The sequence below is a fragment of the Protopterus annectens genome, chromosome 8.part0, assembly GCF_019279795.1.
Source record: "Protopterus annectens isolate FY-2018-M chromosome 8.part0, PAN1.0, whole genome shotgun sequence".
Lineage (NCBI taxonomy): Eukaryota > Metazoa > Chordata > Ceratodontiformes > Protopteridae > Protopterus > Protopterus annectens.
Window position 1 is genome coordinate 583408869 of NC_056741.1, and position 17174 is coordinate 583426042.

The window sequence follows — 17174 nt, forward strand, 5'->3', positions numbered from 1 at the left end:
CCGGTGTCGGTTGCTTTTGCCTCCTCCCTGACGTCAGTGTGCCAGGGGTATAAAAGATGCAGCCGACGCCATTTTCTTCAGTTTTTCTTGCCCCAGATGTCACGTGCCCCTAAAATGGTAGGCTAAATTATGCCAATAAGCATGCATGCACAAAAAACAACTTTTCCTTCATCTACAAGCAAATACACCACATAGGTTGTATAGAAAAGTCCCAGCAAAGGAAAAGGGGGATGGAGGGAGGGTAACCTGGACTGCAACAGTGAATATGCTCGAACATCTACATTTATGGTAGGTACACAACTGTGCTATGTTCATCGTGTTTCACTGTTGCAGTCATTACAATTGGGTTGAATCCCAAAGCTAAGGTTGGGAGGCTGGTGCTAAATAGGATTAGGAGAGGCTATCAGGCCTTGCAGAACTGCAGTGGCAAATCCTGCCCTGGATTTAGAGTAGAGAGGTAAGTGATGGTGCTTTGTAAAAGTATGCACTGAACTCCAAGTTGCAGCCTCTAAGATGTCTTTGGTTGGTACTCCTCTGAGGAAGGCTGCTGAAGTGGCTGCTGCTCTGGTTGAATGTGGCCTGATGCCCTTAGGCACTGGTTTGCCATGCTGTGAATAGCAGAAATGAATGCAGTGGCCTATCCACTTTCAAATAGTCTGCTTTGAGATAGGCTTTCCTTGTGATCCTGCAGCATATGCCACTAGAAGTTGTTCAGTCTTTCTGAAAGCTTTGGCTCTGTCCAAGTAGAAGCGTAGCTGCCTGTGAATGTCCAAAGAATGCAGAATTCTCTCACCCTTATTCTGTGGGTTTGGATAAAAGGTAGGCAAATGAATTGTTTGGTTAAGGGCCACACTGGACACTACCTTAGGCATAAATGTAGGGTTTGTCCACAGGGGAAACCCTGTCAGGATGGAAAATGATAAAAGGTTCCACAGCCATCACTACCTGTAGCTCTGAGACTCGTCTAGCAGAGGTTATTGCTAGCAGCAGAGCTGTTTTCCAGGGTAAGAATTTTATATCAGCTGCAGAGGCTGGTTCAAATGGAGGCAGTGTGAGTTTTTCCAAGACATAGTTGAGGTCCCATGCAGGTATTGGTGCTCTCCTTGGAGGTCTTATGTTTTTGGCCCATCTGAGATTCTGCCTTAGTAATGGGTGAAAATAAAATAGGTGGTTCAGTATTGTAATGAGCTGAAATGGCAGAGGCATGAATTTTAATTAATGAAAAGGAAAGGCCTTTATCAATCATCTCAGTTAAGTATTGCAAAATCTGAGGAATATTTGGAACAATCGTGTCAAAACCTTGTGCCTGGTTCCAAGCACAGAATCTCTTCCATTTTTCTGCATAAGATTTTCTGGTGCTAGGCCTCCTGGCCTCCAAAATAACATCCATCACTGCTTTAGAGAGAGGTGTGCCTTGACTGGCTACGTTATCCACCATGCTGCCAGGTTTAAGGTCCTAAATTGGCTGTGCAGTATCTGTCTTGTTGTGTCAATAAGCGAGGAATTTGAGGTAATGTCAAAGCTGGGCTTTGAGACAAGCTCTTTAGGACTGGGTACCAGTGCTGGCGGGGCTAGTCTGGGGCAATCAGTATCATTTTTGGTTTCTCTTGTCGGACCTTGAGGAGTACCTTGGGGAGGAGAGGCAGAGGAGGGAAGGCATATACTGTTAGGTCTTTCCAGCTGAAAGATAGTAGAGCATCCACTTTCCATGCTTGCTTGTGATAAGTCCTTGTGCAGAATTTCTGTAGTTGGTAGTTGTGAGGGGAGGCAAATAGGTCTATTTCCGGGCATCCCCAGTTCCTTGTTATCATGCTGAAGACTTGTGGATCCAATTTCCACTTGTGGGGATCCATTAGGTTTCTGCTTAGTTTGTCTGCCAGAGTATTTGTCCTTCCTGGCAGGAATTGTGCTTGAAGATGTACTTGGTAAGTCAATGCTGTGTCCCACAAGTTCATGGCTAGCCTGCAGAGGGGGTAGGATTGTGTGCCTCCCTGCTTGTTTCTGTACCACATGACTGTAGCATTGTCCATCCTTATCAATAGTTGTCCTGGACGAAGTAGATCCTTGAAAGCTGTCAGGGCGTTTTGAACAGCTAGCATCTCTTTTTGATTGATATGTAGATGCATTTGACTTGCAAACCATGTGTCCTGAATACATCTTCCTGCCATATGGGCCCCCCAGGCATAATCTGATGCAACTGTTGTCAATGTCTGCCTGGCTGTGGGTAAAATGAATGGCTGTCCCGTGTTGTGGTGACAGGCTTTTGCCCACCATCGAAACTCCTGTTGCAGGCAGGGAATGAGGGTAATTAGAAGTTATGTACTCACCATAACATTCCATCTGAGTAGGTATCTTCATTTGTCTGCAACCTTTGGGATACGGATCCGACCTCGGATCCGAGCCGGCAACTTTTACCACAGCATAGATCCGAGCTCCTAGCTCCTCCCTTTATCCATAATCCCCTGCCAACCCTAACTGACCTCAGATCAAGTTTGCCCGATATAAGCAATGTTATTGTGCCCCAGAAGGGGCTTATCCAAGACAGATCCTATAGGTCAGGGGGAAGGAGGGGGGATGGTTGCAGACAAATGAAGATACCTACTCAGATGGAACGTTATGGTGAGTACATAACTTCTAAATCTGAAGTAGGAACTTCATTTGTCAGCAACCTTTGGGACAGAGTCCCCAGCTACCTGAATCCTGGGTGGCCTTTATGGAAGAACATTCCGGAGCACTGCAGAGCCAAAGGACACCCTACCTCTGGAGACAACATCCAGTTTGTAATGGCTGATAAAGGTATGAGATGACGCCCAAGTGGCTGCGGAACAAATATCATCTAAGGGGACCCTAGATTTAAAGGCCGCCGAAGCAGCGAAGGCCCTAGTAGAATGGGCACGGTCTCCCTGAAGTGCAGGCCTTCCTGAACTCTGATACGCTAAGAGGATACAATTAGCTATCCACCGTGATAGTGTAACTTTAGAAATTGACTTGCCTAAACTTGTTTTGGCAAAGGAGACAAACAACTGGTCAGATTGCCTATGACCAGCAGTTCGATGAGTATAAAAACGTAATTGTCTGTGCACATCCAAGGAATGCAGTTTATATTCTCCTTTGTTCTGGTAATGGGGAAAGAACACGGGAAGATTAATAGATTGATTAATATTAGCTTCCGAAGACACCTTAGGCAGAAAGGACGGATTGATCCTGAGGTAAACTCTATCTGGATGGAAGGATAAATACGGCGGCTTAACACATAGAGCCTGAAGTTCAGAGACCCTTTTAGCTGAAGTAATGGCCATTAAGAAGGCCGTTTTCCAAGAGAGATATTTAAGATCAACCGTGGCTGCCGGCTCGAAAGGGGGGCTAGTCAAGGCTTGGAGAACCAAAGACAAATCCCATGGGGGTACTATCTCCCTGACTGGAGGTCTGAGAAGGAAGGTACCCTTGAGGAAAGCTTTACAAAGTTTGGAAGTCATCAGAGGGCCTGATTCATACCCTACATGATAATGCGAAATCGCTGCCAGTTGTACCTTGACTGTACAGCAGGTAGCCCCTTGATGAAAAAGGGTAGTAAAAAACTCCAAAACTGACGTGAGAGGCGCCGTGAAATGATCCAAGTGATGGTGCTCCGCCCAGATGGAGAAACATTCCACTTGCTTCGGTAGACTCTTCTGGTGGAAGGTTTATGTGCTGCTACTAGGATGGCTTTGACTGGTGAGGAGATTCCAGGAGTCCTAATCAGGAGTGGAACTGGAGCAACCAAGCCGTCAGCTTGAGGTTGACCAGGTTGGGAGCCGGGAGACCCAGAGGGTGGGTAATGAGATTCGGGAGTGGATCCAGAATCCATGGTGGATGAATTAGGTGAGACCACAGGTACGGGAACCATGTTTGACGAGGCCAGAATGGGGCAATGAGGATCATTTTGCTCCCCAGCCAACTGGCTTTCTGTAGGAGTTTCAGCATCATGGGCAAAGGAGGATAAGCGTAAAGGAGACCGGGAGGCCAAGCATGTACTACAGAGTCTCTCGGGGACTCCCCCTGAGGGGGGGATTAGAGCAAAGTAACTGTTGCATTTGGTATTTGAAGGAGAGGCAAAAAGATCGCAACAGGGTTGCCCCCATAGGGCAAATATTTGTTTCGCTACTAGAGGATTGAGAGACCATTTGTACGGAGTCAGAATCGAATGACTGAGCCTGTCTGCTAGGATGTTGGACTATCCCGGAATGTGCGTTGCGATAAGAAAGCGGTTGGTGGAAATCGCCCATTCCCACACTCTCATGGCCTCGCGACAAAGGGGATAAGACCTGGTTCCCCCCTGTTTGTTGATGTACCAGACAACTGACATGTTGTCCGTTTTTACTGCAATTGTCCCAATCGGTAGAAGGCTGTGAAGTGCCTGCAACGTCAAAAGCACCGCCCTCATCTCTAGGACACTGATATGCAAAGAGGTCTCTGTGTTGTTCCACGTGCCTTGGACCGTTCTGCCTGAATAGTGCCCCCCCCACCTCAGGCGAGAGGTGTCCGTGGTCACTGTGGCGATGGGGGAAGGCATCGAAAATGGTCGTCCCGTGTGGAGACTTGGGGACCGGAGCTACCACATGAGCGACCCTCTGCAAGCCCTGCTTAGGGGAATAGGATGGGACAGGGGGTTGCGAGACAGGGACCATTGTACTTGGAGGGTCTACTGCAGTACCCTCATATTTAGGCAGGCTAGAGGTAGTAGAGGAATAGCTGCCGCCATGGACCCTAGAGCCCTCAAGATCAATTCCGCAGGTGGAGCAGGAAGAATGAGAATGGCTTTGACATGCAACCTCAGGTTCTGAAGCCGATCGGGAGTTAAGAAGGCAAGCATTATCCTGGAATCCAATCTGGCCCCTATAAAATCTATTACTTGTGAGGGGACTAGAGAGGATTTGGTCATGTTGATAGTTAACCCTAGACGTGGAGCAAGGTCGAGGAAGTAATCCCTGCCTGAACAGAGCAGATGCCTTGTTGGGGCGATGAGGAGCCAGTCGTCCAGGTACGGAAAGACCTGAATTCCCTGAAGCCTCAGGTGGGCCGCTATGACCGCCAAGACTTTGGTGAACACCCTGGGGGCTGAGGTGAGACCGAAGGGAAGGGCCCTGAACTAAAAGTGACTGGCTCCCAACCGGAAGCGGAGGAACCTCCTGGAGCGTCTGTCCACTAGGATGTGGTAGTACGCATCCTTGAGGTCTATCGAGCACATCCAATCGTTCTCCCGTAATAGGGGGAAAATAGATTGTAAGGTGACCATTCTGAACCTTTCTTTGGGTACTGCCAAATTCAGGAGAGAGAGATCGAGAATGGGTCTCAAGTCCCCTGTCTTTTTTGGCACCAGAAAGAACCTGGAGTAAAACCCCGATCCGAACTGATCTGGGGGGACGGGTTGGATGGCTCTTTTTTGCAAAAGCTGCTGAATTTCTGTAGCAGCTGCCTCCCTCTGATTGGGTGGTACGTCAGGGAGGCTTTTGATTTGGGGGGTTACAATAAAGGGAATTTGGTAACCTCTGGATATGATGCGAAGCACCCAGCGATCTGTTGTTATGGACTCCCACATTGCCAGGTACTTCGAAAGACCCCCCCCCCGCCGACTGCCTCCCGAGTGGAGCAGCCGGGCAACCCCTCAGGGGTTCTGCGTGGGCCTCTCAGAGAATGGTTCCCTGGACCCAAAGTTTCTGGGACCCCCTCTGCCTCTTGGGCGGCGTCCTCCCTGTCCTCCTCTGCCACGAGAGGACTGGTTGTCCGGAGCAGACTGGGACTGATGCGATTTTCGGAACCACATCTTCTTCTGACCCTTTTGGTTCTTAGAAAAGGACCTCTGGGGAGCAGAGAGGCGGACTCCGACGGCAGACAATGTCTTCCCGTCTTTCTCGCTCTGGACTAAAGTGTCGCGAACGTTTTGCCAAAAAGTGCAGAACCATCAAAGGGGGGCATTCGTGAATGACGCCTTAAAGGGTTCCGAGAAGTCACAGTGTCGGAGCCAGGCCTGACGCCTGATTACCAGGCCGGCTCCGCCGGCTCTAGCGGCTCCTTCAGTGGCGTGTGATAAGAGCCGCATAGAGGTGTTAGAAACTGAACGTAGAGTAGACATTCGGGAGGAGTACAGATGCTTGTCTCCTTCCGACATGGACTCTGGGGGGGATGCAGCGTATTCTTTTATTAGATCCCGCTGCATCCGGATGACGTGTGCCATATAGTTCAACGCTCTCATGGAGAAGGTTGCTGAACTAAAGACCCGCTTCCCCAGGTGGTCCATCGCTCGAGAGTCCTTACTCGGCGGGTGGACCGCAGAGCTCTCCAAAGCCAGCTCTCTCTTGGTGGCCACCGCCACCAACATGGCATCCACGGGGGGACCTCTGCTCCAGTGGGTTCTTTCAGCAGGGGGACTCAGGATCCTATCCAGGTGCTTGGGGACTGGCTCTACAGTGTCCGGCTCCTTCCAAGCCCTGGTGGAAATAAGGTCCACCAGGGGGTCGGGGGGAGGGGACATCCAAGAGGTAGATGGCCCTGCTTCGAAAGCCTCTAGGAATACGAACTCATCGGAGGAAGCCTTGGGGGCAGACCCCCCCCCCTAATCCTGAGTATCTCCATGATGTCTCCAAAGGAGACATCCTTGGGGGGTGACCTTGGGGAGCCTTCCCCTTCATCTAAGTCCGTATCTTTGGTAAGGGACTCAGGGGAGTCCATGTGCCTCCTCTTACACTTGGCTTTGTGAGGGACCTCTTTGGGGGGGGCTGTCCGAGGAAGACTCACCAGCAATATCACGTTCCGGAGGAACACCCAGAGACACTGAAGCAGGCTGTCCCGAAGGCCGGGTGATGGGAGCCTGGACCAGCTGAGCGGGAGTGCGGGGAGCAGCCAAAGCCAGGACCAGGGGTCCGGATGCACTCAACAGTGCCCTCTCCACCACCGCGAAAGCCGAGGGGGAGCTACTCTCAATAGGCTCCGAGAGTCGGTTCCCACTCGGATCCGAAGCGGGGACCGGATCCGGGGCTGAGACCCTTGGATCCGAAGGACCCATGTGCTCCGACCGGGACGGAGACAAAGTCACACAAAGTCCCTCGGATCCAAAGCTCCGCCCATGGCTCCGAGAGGTCGGATCTGACAAAAGCGAGGGACCAGTCGGAGCCGAAGTAACTAGTACTGTTGGCTCCGACACACCCCCGGATCCGACGCAGCTCGGCTCCGAATGCTCCGAACCTGGGAAGCGGGACGGAGAAGGAGCAATTGGGGCAAAAAATGGGGTCGAGCTCCCCCCCAGAGGGGGGGGGGGGCAAGAGCACTCCCATCTGCAGCTGGGCCTGGATGAACCTCCTCATCACCCGGTCCATGTCTGCATCTGACATACTAAATGTGGACCTCGACGAGGCCACCGAGGCAGACCTAGAGTGAAGCCTCGATGACCTCGACGGGGACTGGGTTGCCTCCTCCCCAGGTCCCAGTGAAAAACAAGGGGACCGGAGCCGAGGAGGAGGCGATCCAGAAACCCTGGATGGAGAAGCCTGCTTGGCCGAGGAAGAGCTCCAGAGCCAAAACGGGAGGTTGAGTCCCGACCGGAGGGAGGGAGGCAGGGGTGGCTACCACCAAGGGCTGGGTAGCGGCCACCGAAGAACCGGAGGCCGGAGCAGAGTCCGGGGGCAAAAGGCCCACCAGAATCAGCTTCGACCTCCGGTCCTCAAGTGCCCTGGGGTTGAATGCTGCACAAATCGTGCATCCCAAAGAGAGGTGTTCAACCCCAAGGCACCTAACGCACCGGGTGTGGCCATCCGCCAGTGAAAGCTTATGGCCACACTTGGTGCATTTTGAAAAGATGGCTTTAGGGGCCTCCGACATGTTGAACGGAAAAACACACTCACTAGGCCCCTACACACACCACAAACACACACTACGAACCAGCGAGGGTAGGGAGGAAAAATTTTACAAAAAAAAGATATCTAAGAGGGAACCTAAACAAACTTACACAATCACACAAGAAAGTACAAAAAATGTTAAGTTTTTTTCTCACAAATACTTTGAATTGCCAGGAGCTCGAAATCCAGCTTGTAGGCTTGAAGCGCGGCAAACTAGATCTGGGGTCAGTTAGGGTTGGCAGGGGATTATGGGTAAAGGGAGGAGCTAGGAGCTCGGCTCTATGCTGTGGTAAAAGTTGCCGGCTCGGATCCGAGGTCGGATCCGTATCCCAAAGGTTGATGACAAATGAAGTTCCTACTTCAGATTTATTGTTTCCAGGCTGTGGCAATGTTGAGTTCAAACACTTTTTAGATACCACTGAAGTTTTCTCATATGCAGCAGTCTTGCATATGGAATTAGCAGAATGCAGGATGCCATGAAGCCCAAAGCCTGCAGAATTTTTCTTGCAGATAACTGGGTCTTTGTTGCCAACATTTTGAAATTAGTAGTCAGTTGTCTGTGTTTGTCTGGCGTGAGATAAGCCATCTGGGCAGTTGTATTTAAGCTTGCACCCAGGAAAATTATCTCTTGAGAAGGTACGAGTTTTGATTTCTTTTCGTTTACTGTATACCCTAGACCTGTTAGTAATCTTTTTACAAGCGCCAGATGTTGTAGTAGAATGTCCTTGTTCTCTGCTTGAATAAGGCAGTCATCCAAGTAAGGATATATTTGTATTCCTCTTTGTCTGCAAAATGCAATCACTGGTGCCAGGCATATTGTGAACACCCTGGGTGCAGTAGATAAGCCAAAGGGCAGTGCAGACAATTGGTAGTTCATTGAGCCAGCTATAAATCTGAGGTATCTTCTGCATGATTGTCTGATTGGGACATGCAGGTATGCCTCTTTTAGGTCTAAAGTCACAAACCAAGCCCTCTTGCCCAGCATGGGCAGAAGCTGCTGCAGAGTTAACATTTTGAATTTTGGAATATCCAGAAATGTGTTTAGGATAGACAAGTCCAGTATTGGCCTCCAGGTTTTGTCCTTTCTGGGCACCAAGAATAGCCTTGAGTAGAATCCTAGTCCCTGCTCTTGCTGTGGTACTAGCTGAATGGCTCTCATGTCCATGACGGATGAAACTTGTTTCTGTGCCTCTGCCCATTGATCGTGTGGCAGGTCTGGCATACCGTTTGGCCTTGGCAGGGTGTGAAAGTGGAACCTGTAGCCTTGTGATACGATATTTAAAACCCATTTGTCCTGGGTGATGATGTGCCAATTTTGTGAAAAAAGAGCTAGTTTCCCCCCAAAGGGGCTGCCAGAAGATAAGTGCTTGGTGCTGGCAGGGGAAAGTCATTGAGACTGTTTCCTGTATGGCTGTGAATTTTCCTCTCTGCTTTTGGATGTAGAAGCACCCCATTGTTTAGGCCTGTATGAGCCTTGGGGTTGTGATCTGCCTCTGGGGCGTCTGTATCTGCCTCTTTGTGACCAATTTTTTGTAGACCAGTTCCTGCTAAATCTGGGAGGCTGTACCTGCAAGAAATCCTTGACTGTTTGCATAGATTTAGCTTTGTCCTCCATTTTCTTCAACACCTCTTCTGCTTTAACACCAAAGTATCATGCTGTAATGGAGCATCTAACAGTTTTGCTTTAACATGATCAGGCAGATTCTGTTCTTTTAACCAAGCATGCCTCCTAATGACAGAACCTGTAACAGCGACCCTGCAGGTGGCCTCTAGAGAATCAAAACCACATTGCAAAGTATGCTTTCCCACTTGTTCAGCTGCATGCAATAAATCCTGCATTTCCTTGTTTTCTGCACATTCTGAATTTGTCAACAATTTCTGTTTAAGCAGTGACATAAGATATTGCTGATATTTAAGCATATGAAATTGGCAATTTAAAGCTCTTACAGCCAAGGTAGCAGAAGTATAAATCTTTTTCCCCCATCTGTCCAGGGCCCTAGAATCCCTATCAGAGGGGATAGGGTTTTTTGCAGTGGAAGCCTTGACCCCTTTGGGACCCTGAGAGATAGTTTCTGGGTCAGCAGCAGGGTTTTTATAAATAAATTTGTGTGAATCGGGAACCCTGTAGTATCTGTCTGGCTTAACAGAAGCTGGTGGTAAAGAGTCTGGAGACAAACCGGACTTTGAGAATACATCATCTACAATGTCTAAAACAGGTGGGATAGCAAGGGGCCTGTGTTGAGGTAATAAAAGGAAGTCTCTGAGCCTTTTCTTGGATTCTGAGTAATCTTGGCTCTCCCAGTGGAAACGATCCCTCACAGAATGCAGTGTCTCCCCAAAAGAATAATCCTCAGGAGGAGAGTCTGAAGGGATAGATTCTTCAGCATCAGAATCCTTATAGGGAGGAAGAGAATATTCCTGTTCAGAAGAGGAATCAGAGGAAATGGAAACCTGATCTGAAGATTCATATTCTATCTCTTGCCTAGGCCTCTTATCAGGAGGGGGATGGGAACCCCTGATCAAAGTAATTAGGTTTTTGGCCATTTTAAGCATCTGTTTTTTAGGCATGGTGGCCTGTCCAGGAGAATGTTGTACTTGTTTCTTTGTCTTTAGAGCTGCTTTTGTCTTTGCCTTTGAAGGTGAAGTAGGTTTCACATATAACTATGTAGGCCTGAAAACACCCTCGGAAGCCTATGCCTGCTCAGTGGCTCCGGACCCATCTGAGGGAATAGTTTCCGAGTGTCCAATACCTTGAGTTTCCAGTGGCCTAGTCAGCTCCATGTGGGAGTCGGAAGCGGCCTGTGGCTCTGAGGTAGCAGGCGTCAGGGGCTGCGAAAGCGCCTCACCGAGAACCGGCTAACTGGCGACAGGCCTAGCAGAAGCCTCATCACTGGTTTTGGACCTCGGATGCCTGTCCTTTTCTTTGCACTTTTTATAAACTCCGGCAGTCAGCCGTTCCAACGGCATTATATAATTGATTCTTCTGCCAAAGCAATGAAATGCAAAATCGTACCGACGCTTAATAGTGTGTTGGTTAAATCTAGCACAAAACCGACAACTAGCAACGTCGCGGTCAGGGCCTAGGCAAGGAATACGGTAAGAATGAAAATCTTTATGAGGTATTTGCTTCCCACAAGAAATACAATTATTAACTTTTTCTGACATCGGTCTGGAGCAAGAAAAAAATTTCCCCAACGGGGTACTTAGCTTTAATGAAGATTTTGGATCTGAAATTCGAATTTGAAAATCTCAGGAGTTGGCTGACCAGCACTTGCGAAATGCTTTTGCTTCAGGCACCACGCGGAAGAAAGACTGAAGAAAATGGCGTCGGCTGCATCTTTTATACACCTGGCGCACTGACGCCAGGGAGGAGGCGACAGAAACTGACGCTGGACCTAGACTTTGGAATTCAGGCCGACTGCGGGTAGCCTGCCAGCAGGATAACCCAACTGTAATGACTGCAACAGTGAAACACGATGAACATCTTACAAATACTACAGGAGGTATGGTCATGGGAAGCACCCAAACAAAAAAAACACTGTTTGTGACAATCCTTCTGGGGAATCTGCCTCTGACACTGACATTTTCCCTTCTTTGATGACAAACTCTAGGTAATCAAAGGAAAACAAAAAAGACCCCACTGGGGCATTAATCTGACAGCGTGGTATTCAGTACATCAAAGGGCATTCAGACCGACAAGCAATGATGGTGTTTAGACGGGTGGTAAAGAAGTTCTGGGTATCTGCGCCTGTACTTCACCTTTATGCTCTATGGGGAGCTTACATGGGACGTATAGTGCATTCAGGACTTAAAACCTTTAGTATACTGGCCGGATGTAGGTAAAATTGCTGAGGTTGTCTGCAGAGGAAAATGACTACATGTCTGCTGCTGTTTGTTTATTATTATGGCTTTGTAGTATTAATGCAATTTGTGGAAAGCAACTTGGAATACTTTAATGTTTGACAACTGTTTCTTTATAATAAAGGTGAAACGCATTGCAAGATCATTCTCTTTTATCATAATTCAACATCTGAATCATACACAGAAAGAACTGTGACTGCTTTGTGGGAGTTTTCTGGATGAAAGTAACTAACCCTCTTGTCACTTGCTCAGATTAAACAGTTATTACTTGAAAAAAAAAGAGATAAAATTCATTACAGAATATCCAGACCTTCAGAGTTTAGGGGGGGGCTAGTTCCCCCAGATACTAAGGCTTTATAAGTGGATTTTAACACAGGCTTATTAATGGCCTCTGTCCTGAACCACATCTAGCCTATAACCAGCCCTGCTCAGAGGTGTACAAAGAAAGTCACTGGAGCTTGTGTGAGAAGCTGGGGATGTTGTCATTTCTTTAACTTTCCTTTGAAGCTTCAGAGGTCACTATTCTATGTTGGTCTGACGATAGTATGATCATTATGTCATTAATTTTTACCACAAATTTCAGATGGGTACAGGTAGGGTCACTATAATTTTCACAGGAACAGTGTACTGTTTAAAAGCAATAAGTAGGAAACATTACTGTAATCATTATTTTTTCACTTTCCTGGCAATCAAACATCAAATGCCCATAACTCTGAGGACAGTAAAGAAGCATACTGTTTGCATATGTCTGATAGCAAACAGGTTATGTTCTGTTTGTGTTGTTCAGTTTTTGTCCAAGTCGAACATCACAGCATACACAAAAGGTGGCTGTCATTTGGCGTAAGAATGAAGAGGCATGATGTATATTGAAGTGACACCAACTTGAAATACATAACTGTAATCATTTGTGCCTTAACTTCATCTCACTTTAACAGCAGAAGAGGATACACAGAAAGTGAATATCTTTTTTTGAGTAGGGTAGGAAGGCCACCAATTGCCCTCTTAGTTTACTGTAAATGGCTATTTGGTCAACCTTGAGCATTAAGCACTGGACACAACTTATTTAATCCTTGAAATAGTAACCCCTAGACCCCCCCAGCTTAATTTAGTTATTACAGTTTAGTTTTGGTTAGGGTGTGATGAAAGGATGAAGGAAAAAGCAAAGTTGGAGAGTAAAACAGAATTTCATACCCTAATCATGATTTATGTTTGTGCCATCACTTGATGAAAAGATGGTTTACAAAAACTGTAAAATGCACCTTAGAGTATCTATAACTCCCAAATCTTAATGCAGTTATTTCTACTGCAGTTATTACAATACAGATATGGTCAATTAGGAAGTGGTGAAAGGATTCAGGGAAAAAAACAAAGTTGAAGCGTGACGCTGAATTTCTTTCCTTAATTGCGATTTGTGTTCAAGTCATCGTTGGATGAAAAAGTTGTTTAAAAATGCTGTAAAATGCACCACAAAGCATTTAGAACCTCCACGACTGGCTTAATGCAGCTGTTTCATCCACAGTTTTCAGAGTAAATCTTGCATAATAAAATGTGCTCAATGAAAAAAAATAAATGCATGAGAAAAACTGAACAGCAAGACAAACTGAGAGAAAAGGTAAAAAAAGTAATCTGGACTGTGTGGGTAGGCCAGAATTGGGGATTAGTGAGGGGACAGTGGGGGGAGGTGCCATGAAGCACTTAGCCTAGGATGCCAGTTCACCTAAAATTGACCATGAATCTATAACAAATTCAATAAAACAAGTATGGCAGATTTGGGCCAGCTTTCTTTGTAAATTCCTTTCAGTGGATGAATTCAGCTGTCTGGGACACTAGAAATCTACCCTATATGGAACATAATGATTACTATGAAGAAAGCAGACTAGTGGAAATACAAAGGGATCAGATATTTCTTTCAGTTTTATTTGGCATAAGGAATGTTTTCACCATAAATGGCTCCCCACCTTTTCACTTTCAATTTTCAATCTAGTGCTAATAGTTTCACATTAACCTGTCTATCATACTAGAAACAAGTTACAACAAATAAATCAAAGTTGTCTGCTCTCCTATAGACTTTGCTTTTAGGAAAAGTGTCAACAAGGGTGGAGAGTAGTTTCTATAAAGCAATAAGATTCCATAGAAAAATGAAAATCCACACTATAGAAAAGCGGAAGGCAGCACTATAAACATTTATTTCGCACACTGACTGGGAATTACCATATAACAAGTTTGATTCTACAGTTTTTGCTTTCTCATCTGGAAAGATATATGAAGTGCAGATGATCCCCTAATTATTCTACACCCCTGTTCATCCTAATAAGCTACCTACATTTTTTTCTAAAAGGCAATGACAAGAATGTGAAAATAATCATGCAGGTTATTTTGATTTTACGTAAGGCTGGATGAGTTTTCTCATGAGATGCAAGAATACTTCAAATATAGTGCGGGCACAGAAAACCTACCTTCATTGAGGTTTATTTTTAGTAAAGTTACAGAAACTAGGAACAGGTAAGTCTGACCTCCACTAAACTACAATAAATCCTTTCTGTTAATAGGATACTGACTTACCATTAGATGACTGTAAATTGGCACCCACCCCCAAAAATGCAGGGTTACTGGTAAAGAAAAATACTTTTGCTTAACAAAGAAATTGAGGAAGTGAAACTGATTAACAAAAAAAAAAAAAGAGAGAAAATAAATTGTGCTAAGATGGAAGCTCTACACCTAGAACAGAGTAGGTCATTTTAAGTACTAATGTATTTTCTTTTGCTTTTGTTAGAGGTTCTCTGCTAAACTATAAATAAGGTCCATAAATGCACGTCTAATGACAGCAGTCTGCTCATTGTTGACTGAATTATATTTTGATAAGTTATAGATAAAACTGCATGGACTAACTTCAGTGAAACAACTGCTGGTTAATCATGCTCTAATTAAGAAGCTTCTAAAAGCATAAGTTAAACTATGTAACATTTATCATAAAATAAAATTAACTTGAAAAAAACCCTCATTCTTTTTCAAATTATGGCAAAAATGAAAATTTAGCAAATTGTGGTTTATACCAAGCACATGTATGTTCTGCTTATCAGTAGCAGCAAGCTTATTCCCAAGGAAAGAGAAGCTAAAATCTGGTGGCCCATTAAACACAAAGTTCAGCACTGAAGAACTACATTTTTGCTTCTCCACTGCCTGCAGATTATCTCCTCATTCCAAATGGCAGCATCGTTGTGGTGGATTTGTCATCTAGGTAGCCATAAGAAGAGTTATTCTTTATAGCTTACGTTTTCCCTATATGTGCAGCAGCACTTAATTGGGGAGCATGCAGTAGGTGTATTCCAGGATTGTCAATCGTGTCTGTAAATGACATAAGCATGCATATGATCCTACTCATCCACCGTAATGCTTCCATTAGGTTCTATGGCTACCGAAAGGGAACTCTAACAGAACTCATGCTCCTCCCTTTCCTCCTGGAGACAGGCAAGTAGACATGGCCCCTTCATTCTCCCTCTCTACACTGTCGCTTGCTGTTCCCACACTGCTACTAGATCCTAGGTCATAGTCACAGCTTTATCCCTCTACACTATGGAGGTCAAAAAGTTTAATTAATATACTTTATAAAGATAACCTGAATAAAAATGGAAAATAGCCAGGCCATTGTAGAAAGAGCAGTAGTAATGTATGACAACCTTGTAAGGAAGGAGGACTATCCTTATTATCTCAGTTCAACTGTAAGTTATTGCATCGAAATTTCAAAGGGGGGGGGGTCCACCCAGTAAACTGGTGAAGGGAATTTTCAACTGTAGGACATGCAGACACAGACAGCAATGAAAAGCATAATAACCGGGCAAGGAAGGACAACAGATGGACACATTCTCACTTAAAATTGTACAGACAGACCTTACCCTTTATCATAGAGAATACAGTACGGAACGTAGAGTGTGCGAAGGAATTCCCAAATGTCATGGTAGGTCCAGTCCTGAAAATAAAAGTTAGAAAAGGCAGATGAGGTTAGTGCAGTTTTAATTACACTTCAGTCTTAACTGTTTTCAAACAGCCTTGCTATCTAATAAGTTACTGTACCCCAACAGACGTGCATGTGACATGTCTGTCTGTGTTTGTGAATAAGAACAGAAAGAGAGCATAAGCATACATACGCTCATCGGTAGTTGCATATCTTGGACAATTCTTGGGCTGAACCTTTTCAATATTTAATTTAATGGAGAATATAAATAAGGAAAATATAATGTCCAAAGCTAAACCTTTGGTCTTTCTCCACCTTCTGCTCTGTCTGCAGGGAGGGGGGATTACACAGGACAAGGTAAACAAGGGTCACATGACTTTAAAACAGACATCAAAAACATGAGCTTTCAGGACAAATAAAACACCAGGCAGCCCAGCAGTTTGCAAAGTGCAAAACATATTTTTAATAAGATGAGAAAAGTCACAAATATTCAACAACACATTCAAACAAGATATTCACCATAATGGTAGATTTGTAAGTGTGGTTAATGTAGCAGGATATGTACTAGTTTTAGGACTTGAACACTACTGCAGGACAACTTCAGTCTAACAAAGCAACATACTTATCTGCACAGAGAAGTACAAAGCTCAGTACTTAAACAAAATGAAAGTTATGTATTTACCATAATGACAGATTTGTGTTGCTGCTTCTGCCCTCCTCAATGAATGGATACTTGGTATCCACCTTCGGCCACTCTCAGACACTGGATCCAAGGCTCAGGCTCCTTCCCTTACCTATAATCCCCTCCTGGTACTAAGTCACCACAGATAAAGTTTGCCCATTTTCTATAACAAGAATCATTTGATTCCCTCCAAGAGGAAATATACAGTCTTAGGAAAACCAAGGGACTCCTGAAATGCAATACATGACAATGATATGACTATCAATAAGTCAGTGTAGTTACTCCAGAATAAGGGAATATGACAACTGGAAGGGAAATGGAGGGAGGGAAGCAGACAAGGATCCATCATTAGGTTAAGTATATAACTTTCATATCTGATGTTATCTCTTTAGTCCATCCTTAACAAATGGGACAAAGTCCCCAGCTACCACTTATTTATTTATTTATTAACATTTGATTATTGGGAAGGTCTGACTGGGTAGAAGCTTATTTTTCAGAGTAGGCCCAGGGAGAAAAGCTCTAAATTATTACAAAATATTTTTAAGAATAATTTTACAACCTTCAAAAATAAAACAAAACATCTGCAGTTTAAATACTTATAACAAATTAGACATAATATAAATACATTGATTAAGAATTGACACAAACTATATTTCTCACACTTGACACACAACTACAGAGACTGTACTGCCTGATTTAGTGGCATAAGTTTGTATATAATTTCAGATGTATAAATAATATAAGTTTTCATTAAGATGGCTTTGTATATCTCACTGAATCATTGTATCTACTATGCTCATCATCTTCT

At 45.2% G+C, this 17174-nt stretch overlaps 1 protein-coding gene across 6 annotated transcripts in view; it reads right to left on the reverse strand.

The window, feature by feature from the left end:
• FLAD1 (flavin adenine dinucleotide synthetase 1) overlaps nucleotides 1-17174 on the reverse strand; it is a 996688-nt gene that overhangs the window by 381421 nt on the left and 598093 nt on the right. For all 6 annotated transcript variants that reach the window (XM_044080084.1, XM_044080082.1, XM_044080080.1 and 3 more), the window contains one exon: nucleotides 15626-15699. In XM_044080084.1, the coding sequence (XP_043936019.1) occupies nucleotides 15626-15699 (74 nt within the window). The remainder of the gene's footprint in view (nucleotides 1-15625; nucleotides 15700-17174) is intronic.